The sequence below is a fragment of the Carettochelys insculpta genome, chromosome 22, assembly GCF_033958435.1.
Source record: "Carettochelys insculpta isolate YL-2023 chromosome 22, ASM3395843v1, whole genome shotgun sequence".
Taxonomy (NCBI): Eukaryota; Metazoa; Chordata; order Testudines; family Carettochelyidae; genus Carettochelys; species Carettochelys insculpta.
In genome coordinates, this window is record NC_134158.1 from 16,517,724 (window position 1) to 16,534,629 (window position 16,906).

General features: G+C 43.2%; 2 protein-coding genes across 2 annotated transcripts in view; one reads left to right on the top strand and one right to left on the bottom strand.

Annotated features, from left to right (window-relative positions):
• Positions 1 to 16,906, top strand: part of LOC142025194 (scavenger receptor cysteine-rich domain-containing protein DMBT1-like) — a 903,096-nt gene that overhangs the window by 251,337 nt on the left and 634,853 nt on the right. The gene's annotated exons all lie outside the window — the stretch shown is intronic.
• LOC142024593 (butyrophilin-like protein 2) lies at positions 4,118 to 15,012 on the bottom strand. Its single transcript, XM_075016722.1, has 5 exons — positions 14,940 to 15,012; positions 12,199 to 12,549; positions 10,287 to 10,637; positions 7,411 to 7,761; positions 4,118 to 4,221 (listed from the first exon to the last, which is right to left on the bottom strand). Exons 1-5 carry the CDS (start codon positions 15,010 to 15,012, stop codon positions 4,118 to 4,120), a joined length of 1,230 nt encoding a protein of 409 aa, XP_074872823.1.

Sequence of the window (16,906 nt, forward strand, 5' to 3'; positions counted from 1 at the left end):
AAACCTAGAGTAAAGAATTATTACCTGGGGAGCAGCAACACCTGTGCATCTCTCTCTCTCACTGATAAGAGGTTAACTTTATGAGCTTTTTCTACGTAAAACATTTATATACAGAGTAAGACAAATTTATTTGGGGTTTTGGTCCTATTTGGTGCTGTCAAGTCCCTGTAGTTGAGCCCTCCCACAACTGAGCTGTTATCAGTGTCTGTGCTACTTTACTGAGAGGCTGCTACCTCAACTCCATGACTTACTGGGGTAGATCAGAACATGTGACTTATGAGGACAGGCTGGCAGGGTGCCCCAAACAGCAGGTGAACTGGCTCAGTGGTATGATCTGCTCATCTGTTGACAGTCTGAAGGGATCTCTGTGATCCAGCGTGTCACAAAAATATTTGGATGGCTTTCTTTAAAAAAAAAAACCCAGTGTTTCTGGGGCATTTGATGCAGATTTTTTTTTAATTTAAAAAAATAAGGCCTGATTTATACGTTCCTTATTGGCAACTTCACCTCAGAGGCACAATAACAAGAATCTGTTTAATTTCAGCATTTCCCTCTGTAATAAAGATTGGACAAACCAGATAGGCTATGCACCAAAGGATCAATGGATATAAACCCAACATCAGGAACTAGAATTGTAGAATCCTAGAGCTGGAATGGACCCAGACAGCCAATCCAGTGAGAATTTTATACCCAGGAATGGGAAGGCTACAGTGACCTGGCTCGAAGACCAAGCCAGGAAGAGGGATTAGTGCAACTTTTGGAGCATGAGACAGGAGAGATAGAAGAGAGAAGGGAGTATCAGACCAGGTGGAGCTATTCCCCAGGGAACCCACGTGAAAATGCCTTGGCAGTGAATAGAGATCTCTGTGACACCCCCCTTTAGAGGCATCCCATTGTGATATGCACCTCTTAGGGCTTATGCCCTATCTGCCACTGTCCCCAAGAGGAAATGCAGAGACTATCGGTGATATTTGAAATGTTATCATCTTTAAATTTCTTTGGCCCAGAACAGCTTCCACCTGACCTCACTGGCACTGCTCTCTTGGTGCTCAGGTGGGGACTGGAGCACGTGACTTGTGGGGAGAGGCTGAGGGAACTGGGCTTATTTAGTTTGCAGAAGAGAGGAGTCAGGGGTGATTTGCTATCACCCTTCATACACCTGAAGGCGTGTTCCAAAAGAGGATGGAGCCAGGCAAAATATACAGCTAAAATCCTGCCCATTGGGACTGTTCACATTGAAAGGGGCACCTCTGAGCAAGGAAAGGGAGTAGATTATTGCCTGCATTTTGTGCTCGCTTCTGAGTGCAGATACTGGATACAAATCTGTTCCCGTTCTGCCAACAGCATTGGTGAGAGCAGGGTAGTGGGCTGTGGTGAAACAATGGTGTGACCCAAAGCCTCCTGATGCCAGCTGGGATATTTAGAGAAGCAGGGATCCCATGTGCTAACCCAATGGGATCACACAAAGTCATCGTGAGATGTGGGCACAGAGAAGTGTTACGAGTTATAGATACACAAGGTGAAAAATATGTTCTCTAGGCATTGCAGTTACAGACAGGTCATTCAAAGGCATTGAGTTTTGAAACAAACTTCTCCAGATAGTGAGTAGAGGAGATGGAGGGGCATTATCCTTGGCCTATGACGTGTACCACAATCATCAATGAACAAAGCAGCATCTAAAAGAGTGTGAGTAATTTGGACTAGGGTGTCTCTTATATTGCATATAATGTACATGGACACATCACCACCATGTCCTGATCTTCACTGGGGCCTCTAGGTATGGATGTCTCAAATATAGCCATTCTGGAATTTTTAGCTAAAGGCTGTTTCATCAAAACATGCCTATTCATCAAAACCAAAACTTTTAAAGGTAAAGTGTCCATCGTCATTTTTTTATGTGAATAAAAGAAAGAAAAAATTGTGAAATTGTCAAACTTTTTTGTTTTGACATTTTTGATTTGATACATTCCACTTTTACAATGTGACATGACTTCACAGTTCCAAAGGATGCTAAATATAGTTAAAAAATAAACTAACTTTTTCAAAGGTCAAAATAAAAACAAAACATTTTGAAAATATCACAATGAAATATTGTTAGTGAGCCAACTCTACTGAGGCAGTGGAGGAGATGGACTGATTCACACATTTTTTTTTCTTTTTTTTTTTTTTTTGAATTTTTTTAATTTTGTCCAGTTTCTGATTTTAAGAACATTTGAACATAATGACCATACTGTATGAGAGTGATGTCCCATCTAGATCTATATCCTGCCTTCTGACCATTGCCAGTGCCAGATATTTTAGAGGGAATGACTAGAATGGGGCAAACTTTCAGTAATCCACTGTCAGTTGTCTAGTCCCATCCTTTTTGCACTTTCAAAAATTGGCATGGGGATTAGAAGATTGTTCCCTGCCTGCCCAGCTTTAGAAAGAACAATCATGGTCGGTCCCTGAGACTTTGTCCTGGTGCAGCTGTAACCCATGCGCCTAACAAGGAGCTATCTCTTTAAGGCTACGTCTACACGTGCACCCAACTTCGAAATAGCTTATTTCGATGTTGCGACATCGAAATAGGCTATTTCGATGAATAACGTCTACACGTCCTCCAGGGCTGGCAACGTCGATGTTCAACTTCGACGTTGCTCAGCCCAACATCGAAATAGGCACAGCGAGGGAACGTCTACACGCCAAAGTAGCACACATCGAAATAAGGGAGCCAGGCACAGCTGCAGACAGGGTCACGGGGTGGACTCAACAGCAAGTCGCTCCCTTAAAGGGCCCCTCCCAGACACACTTTCATTAAACAGTGCAAGATACACAGAGCCAACAACTAGTTGCAGACCCTGTATATGCAGCACGGACCCCCAGCTGCAGCAGCAGCAGCCAGAAGCCCTGGGCTAAGGGCTGCTGCCCACGGTGACCACAGAGCCCCGCAAGGGCTGGAGAGAGAGTATCTCTCAACCCCCCAGCTGATGGCCGCCATGGAGGACCCCGCTATTTCGATGTTGCGGGACGCGGATCGTCTACACGTCCCTACTTCGATGTTGAACGTCGAAGTAGGGCGCTATTCCCATCCCCTCATGGGGTTAGCGACTTCGACGTCTCGCCGCCTAACGTCGATTTCAACTTCGAAATAGCGCCCAACACGTGTAGACATGACGGGCGCTATTTCGAAGTTACTGCCGCTACTTCGAAGTAGCATGCACGTGTAGACGCAGCCTAAGAGACCCCGGAGAGGGTGGTAAGAGAGAGTTGAGTGTTACTGTTGCTGGGCGGATTTACCACTCCACCCAGATGTTTCGGGAGTTGGATCCAGTAGTTTGGGGTCAGATTTCATGAGAAAGCCAGCAGGGTAGATGGTTCTGTAGATCCTGTGTGAGCTGGGAGAAGACTGTTCCTCATTCTAGAGCACTTTGCAGCTGGGTTTCTTTAAGCCTGTTCACTTGTGAGTTAAATGACTAGTTCAAAAGTGAGCTACCTGCCTAGCAGTGATCAAGAGCAAAGGAAGGGGCTGCCTGGATTTCAGTGGAAGATTCCCGACAAGCAAGCAGAGATGTGGTTCAGACTCAGCATATGGTGCAGATTTGATGATCAGAGGTACAAACAGAGGCTTCAGTAAACTAAAGCTAAGCTTTTGGGACCTCCAAGTCTGTACTTACTGTGCTTATGTGGACTGAACTGTTCACATTTTACTTTGAGTTTTCTATTTACTTAAGTTTATTGTAATTCTGGACATTATCTCTGGGTAATAAAACAGCTGTGTTCTGTTGCACGAATTAGATTGTTTCCTTGTAAGATTTGGTAAAGTTATTTAAGTTCATTTCTTTACTTTCTTTTGGAACTTCAATATACGAAGGCTGACGCTGGGCAATCTTTATTGAAATTCTTTACAGACTGAACTCTGGGTTGCCAGTACTGTATTGCAGTGGGAGTAGCGTTTTTTTTCGTTTGTTTTGTTTAGGCACTGGAGATAGTCAGTGACGTCTAGCCCACCCAAGGTTACAAGGCCTCCATTTAGTCCGCTATTGGCTCAGTGATTAACAGAGCTAAGAGCAGCATGGCATTCATTGCATAGTATCCATATCCTCAGTGCCAGTATCCCATGGAAGTTCTGATCCTGTTACTCGTTGTTGTCCTTCTTCTTCTTTGTTCTCTTACCTGGAGCTTTCCTGTGACTGTGGCCACCCCTTCTGAAAGCTCCTCTGGTCTTGCCTTTTTTTATTGCTGTGAGGGATGAAGCAATTACACAGGTGAGATCCGTCGCTCAAAGAAACTGATATAGACCTGGGGCTCTGACACCTTCCACTGGCCCCTGGGTAAGGTATGGGGGGCCAGCTCCATGTCCTGGAAGGGGCAGGGCCTCCGGCAGAAGGGGCGGGACCTAGGACAGCCAATCTGTAGCATGCAGCACCAGGGTCCAGGTAGCCCTCAGTGATGCCCAGAGTGCAGTGCCCTCTCCCAGTTCTTTGTACTACCTGGAGTGGGATAGTTCAGTGTTTTGAGCATTGGCCTGCTAAACCCAGGGTTGTGAGTTCAATCCTTGAGGAGGCCATTTAGGGACTGGGGCAAATAAGTGTCAGGGATGGTGCTTGGTCCTGCCAAGAGGGCAGGGGACTGGACTAGATGACCTCCCAGTTCTCAGAGGTGTGTGATGTAGCACTTCAGCAATGATGTAAAGGGCTTAAGGCTCTGGCTGCTGTCACTTCTATGATAGCAGCAGTAGCATTCAGGGTCCCCTGAGCCCTTTGAATTACCAGTCTCTCTGGCAGTTTTCCCATTGCTTTCCCCCACATTGGCAAGCCTGTCTGGACCCAAAGTATAGTTTGTAAATGCTACTTTGCTGTTCATCTACTTCTGCTTAGGATCTCATCCTGGATACAGCGAAACCATGAGGGCCATAAGCAGGGTTGTTTTGGGGGAAAAATAATCAGAGTTCTTCACCGAGCTACTCAGCTACAGCTGATACAGCATGGAGCTCCCTTTATCTGTGATGATATTACACTGCATGCAACCATAAATTAAAGCAAACAATTCATTTGATGCCTGCAGTTAACATGACTCTATCCTGACCTAGCCTTGGCCACCTTTACTAGCAGATAGTAAGAGTGCACGAAACAGCCCTTGATTCAGAGTGATGTCAATACTGATAGCAAGCCAGTGTGACAGTTCAGCATCAGAGATGGGGGAATTTTGTGGGTTGTGTTTTTTTTTTTTTGCCAAAATATGCATTTTTGAAGGAGCCAAATCTATTCTTGCATTGGATTCAATGAATATTTTTAATTATGGTTTTTAAAATACAGGCAAAATATTTTGCTCCAACTTCTCAAGTCAAAATGCTGTTTATACTTTAAAGTTGTCCAGTTTAAAATAAAGAAACAAAAAATGGGTAAAAAATACTCAAAATGGCCAAACTGGGGAAGGGAAATTTGTGAAAAAAATCACATTGAGTCAACTGAAATTTGTTTTGAGTTCTTTGACTCAGTGCTCATTTTAGGAAAAAAATAAGGAAGTTTCAGTCCCCATTGAATCAGTATCTTTACAGTTTCCCATTAGAGTTGTAACTATAGCGTGCTATCAAACAGATGCAGAGAATATTATCTTTATTTTACTACCCAGAGTAATACTCAGATAAGTATATTTGTTCATCTAGCACAAAGCAAGAAGACACTGCAGTTCAAAGGGCAGCTCCTCATGCCAGTCCTTGGCAGACACGTAGCAGAAATATAGTCCAGCACTAGAGAGGTGCATGTGCTGCCACTAAACAGAGATACCTCCTTACTTAGGTGCTGAAGAGCTCTGCTGAACCCTGGTATCTTTCATCTTGTCTCTCTGCTTGGACTCCTCCATTATAAGAGCTCACACAACTTAATTATGAGGCTCTCAGGAGAAGCCATTTGACTGAGATGTTTGCAGAGAGTCTGCCCATTGGCAGCATGAAGCCCAAGATGAATGTTTGCTATCTGAGCTGTTTCAAACCACACAACGCCTCTGTTCACCTTCTCCTTAAGCAATATTTGTGTGGCTGCACATCAGAGGGCTCTCCTTTCCCTGACCCATGGAGCTTCTGCAGTCTTCAACTTGTCAGTGACCATGAGCATCTCACATACCTACCCTCCATGCAGTACAGGGCTGCACAAAGAGACCCTTTCCTAGGGGAGAATCCATGGAGCTAAGAGCCATGAAATTATGTCTCTGTCTAGACTACCCTTGAATTTCGAAGGGGGCATGGTAATTAGGGTGCCGGGAGATTACTAATGAAGTGCTGTGGTGCATATGCAGCACTTCACTAGGCTAAATCTCCCCTGCGGCAACTTTGAAGTGTGAAACTTGGACGTGCCGGCTCACACATTGCCGTGGGTCAGCCACAGGTATGTCAAAGTGCCTGCGCTACTTCGAAGAGGGACTTTGAAGGAGCGCAGGCACTTGGAAGTACCCGCAGCTACATGCAAGCTGGCACTTCCAAGTTTCACACGCCAAAGTTGCCGCAGGGGAGAGTTAGCCGAATGAAGTGCTGCATATGCACTGCAGTGCTTCATTAGTAATCTCCCGGCACCCCAATTACCATGCCCCCTTTGAAGTTTGGGGCTAGTGTAGACACGGCCCATGAGTTCTATCCCTACTACCAATCACTGTTACTGTTTCTCCTCCTTCACTGACCAGGACTACCCTGTCCATAGTCTTCCTCTTGCTTCTAATATACATGTGGAACGTTTTCTTGTTTCCCTTATGTTTCAGCTAGATTGAGCTCATTTTGTACTTTTGCCTTTCTGATTTTTGCACCTTCATTCCTGTGTTATGTTGTATTCTCCTTTGAACAGACCCCTAGTTTCCATGTTTTATACAATTCCCTTTTGATTTTCATCCCATTCAGGATCTCTTGGTTAAGCCAAGCAGGTCTAGGTACAATAAGCAGAGGGTGCATTGCAAATTGCAAATTTGTGTCCCTGAGGCTGGCTAATGAGTGAGGCTAGAAGAGGCCAGAGGGTAGAAGAGGGGAGTTGTCTATACTTGAAATGCTACAGGGGCACAGCTGTGTTATCACTTTAGTGTAGACGCTATCCATGCTGATGGAAGGTACAGGTAATCCACGTCTCTAAGAGGCAGTATCTACGCTGATGGAAGAATGGAATTCTTGAGTACCCTAGCTGGGAAGATGTAACATTTTTTTTTCTCTGCTGTGCAGAGAACGCTCTGTGTTGGGTGCACTTGAAATGGTGAGTACATGACTGTCTGGGTCTAAAGAGACCTGCTACTTGTATGATCTAGACACTCTGCTCCTTTTTGCTCCATGTTATAATTCCATCAGATTCCGTGGTGTACCCCAGGGCAGATCTGGCACCTTTCTCTCTTTCCTCAAGCCCCACATTCCAGGGCAGTCACCATTCCTACAATGAATGAAAAGAAGGCACTGACCTGTCACCTCCAGCTCTATGTCCACCTTTTCAAACCAGTCCCCAGCTCTTGCACTGCAGACATATCTCCCTCTGTCAGGGAGCTGGACGTTATTCAGCTGCAAAGCCATGTTCCCCTTAGTCCACTCTGTGCTGAAGACCTCCATCCTGCCCCAGGATCTCATGCCCTGCCAGTCCTCATTGAACCTCCCATTGTGGAAGATTTTGACTGGTTTCCTAGAGGGCTGGATAAGGATCCATTGAACAGCGATGCTTGCAGGGATAACGGTGTCTGAGAGTTGGCAGGGCAGGATCACATCCTCTCCAATTACCCCGATAACAGGGTTACTTGGGGGGAGAATTCTGAACTGACCTGTGTGGAGATTAGAGCTGAGTGAATAAGGGATTTTTGGTTCTAGGGCTGAACATCAAACCCTCCACCAATATTGTTTTGATTTGAAATTGAACACATTTTCCCACCTTTTTCAGCAGGTAGATTAAACTCTTTAAATTAAATTAAGTTGAAAAGCAGTTTTGAATCTTCCAAAATTTTGTGTCAACCTTCAACATTTTTTCCCTCTGGTTTTGCAATTCATTTTGATTTTGGATGTTTTCATCTCTCCTGCCCCCCTGACTTTTTTTTTTTTTTTTTTTAAAAAAAGACTGGTGAGATATAAAACTGAAATGCTGTTTGACATCAAAACACTGAAAAATTGAAAAATACAGTCATCAAAATGAAATGTTTCAGGTGTTTTCAAAGAGAAAAAAATCCCCAGTAAAGCTATTTGCTGAATTTAGGTCAATGAATAGTTTGAGGAAGATGCTTTTTTTGAGCTATAAAAAGTCAATTCACCAAAATATTTGGGCTCAGTTGCAATGTGAATTCTCATGCACAGAGTGTCTTCTGGGTAACTCTCTGTATTCATTCCATATGGGACACATGCTTCATTTGCTGTCACTAGGAGCCTTCTCAAGCAGCTCAGCCCCTGAAAGTTGATGGAATTGAAGCTCTGACTCAGCCATTAGAAGGGTTACAGGGGTTTGTGAGGCAGCTAGTACACAGCAAGGTGGGTGGAATTCTGTCTTTCTGCCTTAAGGGAGCTGCCTGCTTTGCTTCTCTCTGTTTTGGATTCTTGTATTACAGTTCTGGAGTCCAAGAAATAAAACAGTGTCACTTTGCAGCCTGCCAACAAGAGTATTTTATGCTTCTATCTTAAAGTAAGAAACAGGAGAATCTTAAGTACAAGTTCTCCTGCAGATGGGTCTGTGAGCAACAACCAGAGTTGGTCTGTTTTACTCCTCAGTGGGAAGAATTTCTGCCACGGACTTCAGGGTGGTTGCATTTGGTTCGTTTTTGGGGGGAGTTTTGTGTTTTGTTGTTGTGGTTTTTTTGTGCCTTACATGTGTGAGACTACATTTCAAATGGGAATATGGTTCAGTAAAGGCACCGGGTGCCTCAGCTCCTAACTACCTTGTTCCAAACACATCTGGATTAAAGTCAATGTGCTCTGGTGGAGTAATTCAAGATAAAGATTTGGTCCCTCAGTTTCACATTGACAGGCAGTAGGACCATTAAATTTCTGGAAATTGTAAAGGCAAAAAATTCTCTGGAAAAAAAACAGAAATTTGTGGAAAATTTTGAAATATTCATAGTTACTTGTTTATGAAAACAAATTTTACTTACTTCTTTAAAAAGGAGAAATGTACCATGTATAATTTAGGTAGCACACAAAAAGAACTGGTTGATAAATTTATGACATAAAGAATTATACATATAAATTCTTTAGGTTTTTGTAAATAATGAGAAATATACCTAATATTAGGGATGGAGTTGCGCCTGTACAAAAATGGTTCTATGGTGTCTCTCTTTTTGTCTATTGGCTGATAGGAAAAAATATATAAATGTTGATGATAGAAAGAATCAATACTGTTGTAAATAAAAAGTTAGCTACTTTGGTCTAAAATATGGAATGTAAATACACCTGACCTAGTTTTACCATGCACATACATAAGGAAGTCAAGTTTTTAGAGAAAAATCTTAGGATATAAATATTGCTATAATGTTATTAGACTACAATTATTGAGACTCTTTGGGTATATATTCAAACTTCATAGTAATACCAGATTATTTAATAGTGTATTGTCATGGCACGTACAGAAACTGTCATAGACAACCTTAGCCATCCTATGAACCTATAGAATATGTTAGATATTTTCTAATATATACTCAGAAATATATACTTTCCTTCATTTATCACTGCTCATTCTGATGAGGGCTACACTACAGCAATCCTCTGAAAGAAGTTCTTCCAGAAGATCTCTTCTGAAAAATAACTTTTTCTGAAAGATGGCAGCTACACAAATTAAGCAGATCAAAAGCGCAGTTAGCACTGTTGAGAGCATGGCTGGAAAGTCTGGCCACTCTCTCAACCGAACAGCCGACCAGAAGCTCAGCAAACAGGGCTGCCTGGTGAACCAGAAGCCCTGTCTGTTGAAAAAAGGGCCCCCGGAGCATCTACATGCATCTTTTTAAAAAAATATTCTTTCAAAAAAGGCAATCTTCCTCATCTGGCTGCCGGAAAAAAATGCCACATTCTTTTGATTTAATACTGAAGGAACATATTTTGTGCGTAGACACTTTGTGGATTTTTTTGAAAAAGGCCTGGCTTTTTCAAAAAAACCTTGTAGTGTAGACATAGCTTTTGAGAGAAAATATTTCCTGTAACATTTTTTCTCGATTTTTTCCAAAAATTTCTAATTTTTCCATACCGATCTTAAAAAAAAAAATCTGCACTAAACTTTTAGTCCCCTCCTCAGCCCACCCCAGCCTTCACATATCTAGTAGGTGTTAAAGATTAAGCATGTGCTTGTCATAAACAAAGACACTAGCTCACCAACCTGTTACATCCAGTTTCACCACCATCTCATCATACCAGTTCTCAGAATCTAGGCTGCATATGTATTCTGCTTTGTCAGAGGCCTGGACGTGCTTGAGCTTCAGTGAGAAGTTCCCCTGATTCATTTCACCGATGAACAGCTCTGTTCGACCATAATGTTTCTCCCCTTCTGACTCTGCCTGGACTCCTCCACGGTAGGAGAACTCATGGATTAATGCTGATGGGTTAAGCAGCTTCCACTGAACTTTGAAGTTTCCAGTTAACTTAGTGACTGAGAGCTGACATGGAAGGTTGACATCTGCTCCAATGACTCCAGTAACAGGATTGTCAGGAGAAAGAATTCTATAGGGAGCTGTCAAGAAAGCAATACACATTTCTGTGTGTCAGATAGTGCCCTATAAAATGCACCTCAAGGCACTCTTCCCTCTGTATACTGTAGAGCATTCTTTCTAGAGCTATAAATATATAGTCCACCAGGAGGGAAAAGAAACCCTATTTTTTAAAGAATGCTAAATTTGCAAAACAAAACATACAAAAGTTAGGAAAGGCCAGAATGAAGGTGGTCTACCCTTAACTCTGCCCCTGATAAATATACATGATACTTAAATAGTGTTTCCCACAGGACTTATTCAATGCATGCAGTGCTCTTTTTCACCCCATGCTCTTTGGTGTCTGTTAACACTTCGGAGTATAAAGCTAGTGGAGGGGTTATGGATTTGGGACACTCCCAAACCATCCGTCCAAGGTTCCTTGTGTGGAAAAACCCACAAGACTCCTAAGTAGGGACTGTGATGAACACTGATACATCATCCGGTGCTGGAAGGGGCTTAGGGTGTGACAGGAGGGAGTGAAGGTGGCATCCTGACTTTCTGGGGACCCATACACGGAGCCATCAGGCAGCAGTGGTGTGGGGCCAGGGGTAAGAGGCCAAACCCACCATACACTACCATTGACTCCTGTCACTTGGAGCTGAACCTCGATCCCAACTCCAGGCTTTGTGACCTTCTGCACAGGGTCATTGTGCCAGTCAAGTTCAGACCTGCTGTTCCTCAAGAAGAAGAGGCAGCTGGGCCAAACCTGAATGAGGAACAGGGAACCCACATGTACTAGGTCACAGCACCATGTGCCCTAGTTACTTAGGAGGCTGTGAAGGCTAGGACTATAACAGGGTTTTAAAAAGAGCAAGATAAATTCATGGAGGTTAGGTCCATTAATGGCTATTAGCCAGGATGGGTAAGGAATGGTGTCCCTAGCTTCTGTTTGTCTGAGGCTGAAGATGAAGAGAGATCACTTGATCATTATCTGTTCAGTCCACCCCCTCTGGGGCACCTGGTATTGGCCACAGTCAGCAGACGGGATACTGGGCCAGACAGACCTTTGGTCAGACCCAGAATGGCCGCTCTTATGTTCTTACCTGCCTTATCACGAGGGAGGGAAAGCCAGGCCAAATGTAAGCAGCACTGTGATCCCTGGCACCAGGTCACAACCCCACTTGCCTGGGGGCTCCACTCATATAGAGGGCCAGGGCAGGCTCCCCTCCCCTGCACCCCACAGCGTCCACCCCTTCAGCTCTGGAGGAGGGAGGGTTCAGAGTAAGAGTCATTTAAAACAGAGGTGGAATCACCTGCTAGATTTAACTTAATTCAGCCCCCCACCATACAAGAGGAATGAGTGACATTTATTTGTTTTGTGGCCTTCTGCTGCCAGTTGCACTTCACATGGGTATTTGGCTCATGAGTAATCCTACTATTTCACTCACTGGCACACCCGGCTCCCAAACCACCCATGTTACAGTCCAATTTACTTAACTGGAGTTGGCCCTGGGACCGATGTGGCCCTTCTCTGTATCCAGCTTCCAGATGTTAGCAGATTTATGATTACTGTGCTGTAAACCAAGAAGCTGTTTCACTGACCTGTCACTTCCAGTTCAACATAGGCATCCCCCTGACAGTCTGACACATCAACCCGACAGGCGTATTTCCCTTTGTCGGTCACCCGGATGTTCTTCAGCTTCAGGGAGAGGTTTCCTTTGCTCAGCTGAGATGTGAAGAACTCTGTTCGGCCCCGGTACTCCTCACCTGGCCTTTCCGTTTGGGTTCCTCCATTATAGGAACTCACTTCCTTGCTCTGAAGAGGTCTCAGAAGAATCCAGCGGACAGCAATCCTCAGCGGGTCCCTTGGAGATGACAGGTAGCAAGGCAGGATAGCATCTTCTCCAGCGACTCCAATGACAATGTTACCAGGGGTGTGGATTTTAAGCTGGTCTGTATAGAGACACATGCACATGTATTTAATGTGCTTTGGGTGGGGATCCCTGTCCAAAACCACATAGAAGTTTTAACCCAAATGTGAAAACAGTTCCAATCTACATCCCACCATGCTGAGAAGGGCTATTTTCATAGCAGGCTATGGCCTTACATTTTATTTAAAGTAAACTTTGTAATGTGGTGTTGCACCCCTGTGCATTCAGCTCTGTTTGCTCAAGATTTTAGCTTAACAGAGAGAAAGTTACTTTTGTTATTAAAAAAAAAATACTTGGAACAGAGAGGCAGCCGTGTTAGGCTGCACTCCAGCAAAACAAAGCACCTGTAATGTAGCACTTTAAAGACTAACAAAATGATTTATTTGATGATGAGCTTTCATGGGACAGACCCACTTCATCAGTTCAATCTCTTTCCAATACAGACTGACATAAGTACAGAGGACCAAAAAAAAGAGAGGCAATAAAAACTGACAAATCAAATAGGATTGAAGGTGAGGGGTGAGGGGATGTTAATTGTCCTGCCTGAGATAATTACGGGCATCAAAGGAAGGGAAGCAGTCCTTGTAATGCATGAGGTAATTGATGTCTCTGTTCATACCACCTGTTAATGTGTCGAATTCGAATATGTAGTCAAACTCACAAATTTCTCACTCTAATCTATTTTTAAATTCTTTTTGCTCCAGGACACAAATTCTCAAGTCTTTAACAGAATGGCCCACTCCATTGAAGTGTTCACTGACTGGCTTATGTGTATTGAATTTCTTGATGTCTGTTCTGTGTCCATTTATTCTATGGTGAAGTCTGTCCAATGTACATAGTGGCAGGGCATTGCTGTCCATAATGGCTTATATAATGTTGCTCAAGAATGTGCCTTTGAGATTGTAACTAACATGGTTAGGGCCAGTGATGGTATACCCAGAATAAATTTGTGGACAAAGTTGGTAGCAGGGTTTGTTGCAAGGAAGAGTTCCAGGGTTAGTATCACTGTGGTGTAGCTTGTGATTGCTGGTGTGAATCTTTCTTAGTTTAGGAGGTTGTCTATAGGAAAGGACAGGGGTGTCACTTAGGCCCTTCTGTAGTGTAGCATCATGATCCAGAGTAGGTTGTAGGTTTTTAATGATGTGTTGCCAGGATTTGAGTTGGGGGCTATAGGTAATGACAAGTGGTGTTCTGTTATTGATCTTTCTGGGGGCCTATCTTGAAGTAGATGGTTTCTGGGTATTCATCTGGCCCTGTCAATCTGTTTTTTTACTTCTCCCAGTGGGTAATTAAGTTTTATGAATGCTTGCAATAATCTTCAGTTTCCCTGATCAGTCTCTCTCTTGCTATATGTAGAGCATTCACACATTTGGGTGGACAAATGGAGGTCCAGGGAAGGAACAGTCTCTCCCATGGTCATCCAACTTCACTCTGCTGAGCCTCCTTCCAGAACCCAGTCTAGTGGCTCTACTCTGCTGATTGATAGGTAGACAGATTTTGGGGGAAGTTTTATGTCCTGTGTCATACTTGAGGTCAGTCTAGGTGACCACAATGTTCCCTTATGATCTTGGAATCTGTGAATGTTGTCTGATTCATTGTGTTGTGTTAGACTAAATATAAATAAGTATAATTGGAAATACACATCTCCCAGAACTGGAAGGGACCTTGGAAGGTCATCTAGTCCAGTCCCCTGCCCTCTTAGCAGGATCAAGCACCATCCCTGATTTGCCCCAATCCCTAAATGGCCTCCTAAAGGATTGAATTCACAGCCCTGGGTTTAGCAGGCTAAAGCTCAAACCACTGAGCAATCCCTCCCTCCATTTTGGCTCTCATTTTGGTAAGTTTGCTGAACATAAAAAAGTTTAGACTCTCACTTTCTGAAATGAAAAATCCATAAAACAAACAAGCATAGGTCCATAGATGTTAAAACCAGACCTTTAGTCTGATTATTTTGTAATTCAGGCCTAAATCAAGCTCAATAATTTGTGCATCAAAAACTTTTTATAAAAACACGCAATCATGACATGAATATTTCAAGCGATGGAGTATCCCCCACAGCCCTTAGTTCCAGTGATTTGTCACCCTCACATCTTACATCTTGTTAAGAGTTCAAATTTTCTGCATTCACTTTTAGCCTTTGGATACTGCTCTGCCTTTGACTCCCTTCACAAATCTGTATGGATTACTTAGGCTGTGGCTACAGCACCCTCCCTTTCAGAAAGGCAAAAACACAAATGAGGTGCTGAATAGTCATATTTACATGAAGAGAAATATATTGGGCTCTTGAAGTCACTCCTTGTACTGTGTTTTCCACATCTCAGATCCGCTCCTTTTGCTGTTAGCAATGTTCTGCATTCCTAAGTAATGATTCAGCGTATCTTAAAAATCTGTTTGGCACAGAATTCTACTTACCTGTCACCAGATGGGCTGTTTGTAGAAAAGTCAGTATGTGAATTGTTGTCAGAGAAGGAAATAACGAACCCATCGCTGAGCAGGGCCTGGGGAAGTTTGGCTTTCAGAATACCAACAGGGCATGAAGAGCGCCACGTTCAGCATCAGATGTTGTCAGCCTCCCCTGGTGAGGAAACTCAAAACATAAATGGCAGCCGTGAGGTTAGGTAACAGTGGGGACAAAGAGAAGATTATCGAAAGGGCACAGTGAGTTTAAATGAAGTTTTATCAACTTTCTCAGTGACTGAATTGGGCACTGCGTCATGACATGCACACTGAGCAAACATACTCTGTACCTATACTTTCGAATGCTCATTGCTGTCAGTTGGAGTTGTGGCAGTCACTTCAGGCTCGCCCAGGAAGTGAGCTAACCACCAGGCTATAAAGTCAGTCCCTCCATCTCAGTGAATAATAAATTGTTTCATCCAAAGTAGATGAGCTGCAATGAAGGAGACCAGTTCTAGAATTCACAGTAGCCCATTGGAGGGGTGCGGGGTTTACCTGGAGATTGTACATTTAGGTTCACTATCCTACTATAAGTAGAACAGGGCGGGACTTGAATCTGTGTACCCCACAACCCAATGAATGCTCTAATCCTGGTGTGCTGACTTTCTCCTCTTTGTTTTGTTCTGAAAAAGGGCTGCCCTGGCTTAGGTACCCAACTTCACATGAGGGCTTACCGTCCAGCATTCAAAGCAGAGATAGGAGTTTTCCTCTGCCCGAGAGTCAAGACACCTAACTGCCTCCGAGGGAGGGGTTTTGACCCTACCTCTCCCTTCCTATATTTTCTCCTGGCTAGCTTGGCGGGTTCCCAGATCAGCCTGATGGCTTTTGTGGATCTCATTGCTAGGTATCTAGTTCTCACCATGCTTTGTGTAGGGACCCCAGGCAGCTCACACAAGCCTAAAGTTCCCACAAGTCAGAAGTGTACCTAGCAGTCAACTGCTGCAATGCTGAGCACCTTTGCAGATCCAGCCCTCACTGCTCTTTTGGGACTGAGCATGGTCATTTTACAATGTCTTCTGCCAGGGAACTTCAGAACCAAAATGGCTTGCCTGAAGGTTACTGCAGAACAAAATGGAGGTGTACTCTTCTGGGGAACAATCCAATAGATTTTTGTCCCTAATTTTAATCGTATAATCAGCTCACTTAAAATAGTACCTGTACCCCAAATCACTGAACCAGGAGCAATAAAACAATCAAATAAAATAAAAATAAAAAAATAAAGCAGCCAAGGTTTGGTTCTCCAAGGCATTCCCTAAATTTAGTTCATATGCAACAGAAACTGCATGCAGTAAATAAGCTGAACAAGCATTAAAACCAGTTACCTGGTGGGATCTAGTAAACGCACATGGGAAAAAGGCACTTTGTTTTCAGACATTGTTATGAACACAAGTTAATAATTATAGCAATACTTGTAATTTGCTGTAAGATAAATTGCATGTTAAAGGCTTGGCAAAGAAAACGAGTATGGGAATATTATTGAAATATGCCACTTTATTCCATCAAGTAAAATAAGAGACCCTCCAAAACATTATATTTCCAAAAGTATAGAAGGGAGGAAAGCTGGGGGAAATTAAAATACCAAGGACCTAAACTAAAAAAAATAAGCTCCTAAAAATGCCATAGGTAAAATGCTGATGGGACAAAGATGATCTTATTTTCATGGCTTGTATAACGCTGGAGGACATAGGTGAGAAGAAATTAATCAGTACCAAAAAATACACAAAATACTCTCAAGGTTCAGGGAAACAGGAAGAAAGTGACATGAAACCATAAAATGAAACAATGTTAACATCAAAAAATGGTGTATGTAAGAAACTTCGGTGTTCTGTGTGTTACAAACAACACAACGTTTAATATTGATTGAGGGAAGCTAATGAAAATGCAGTGTGAAAAGGTATAAGCAACCAAGTAAAGAAGTGCCT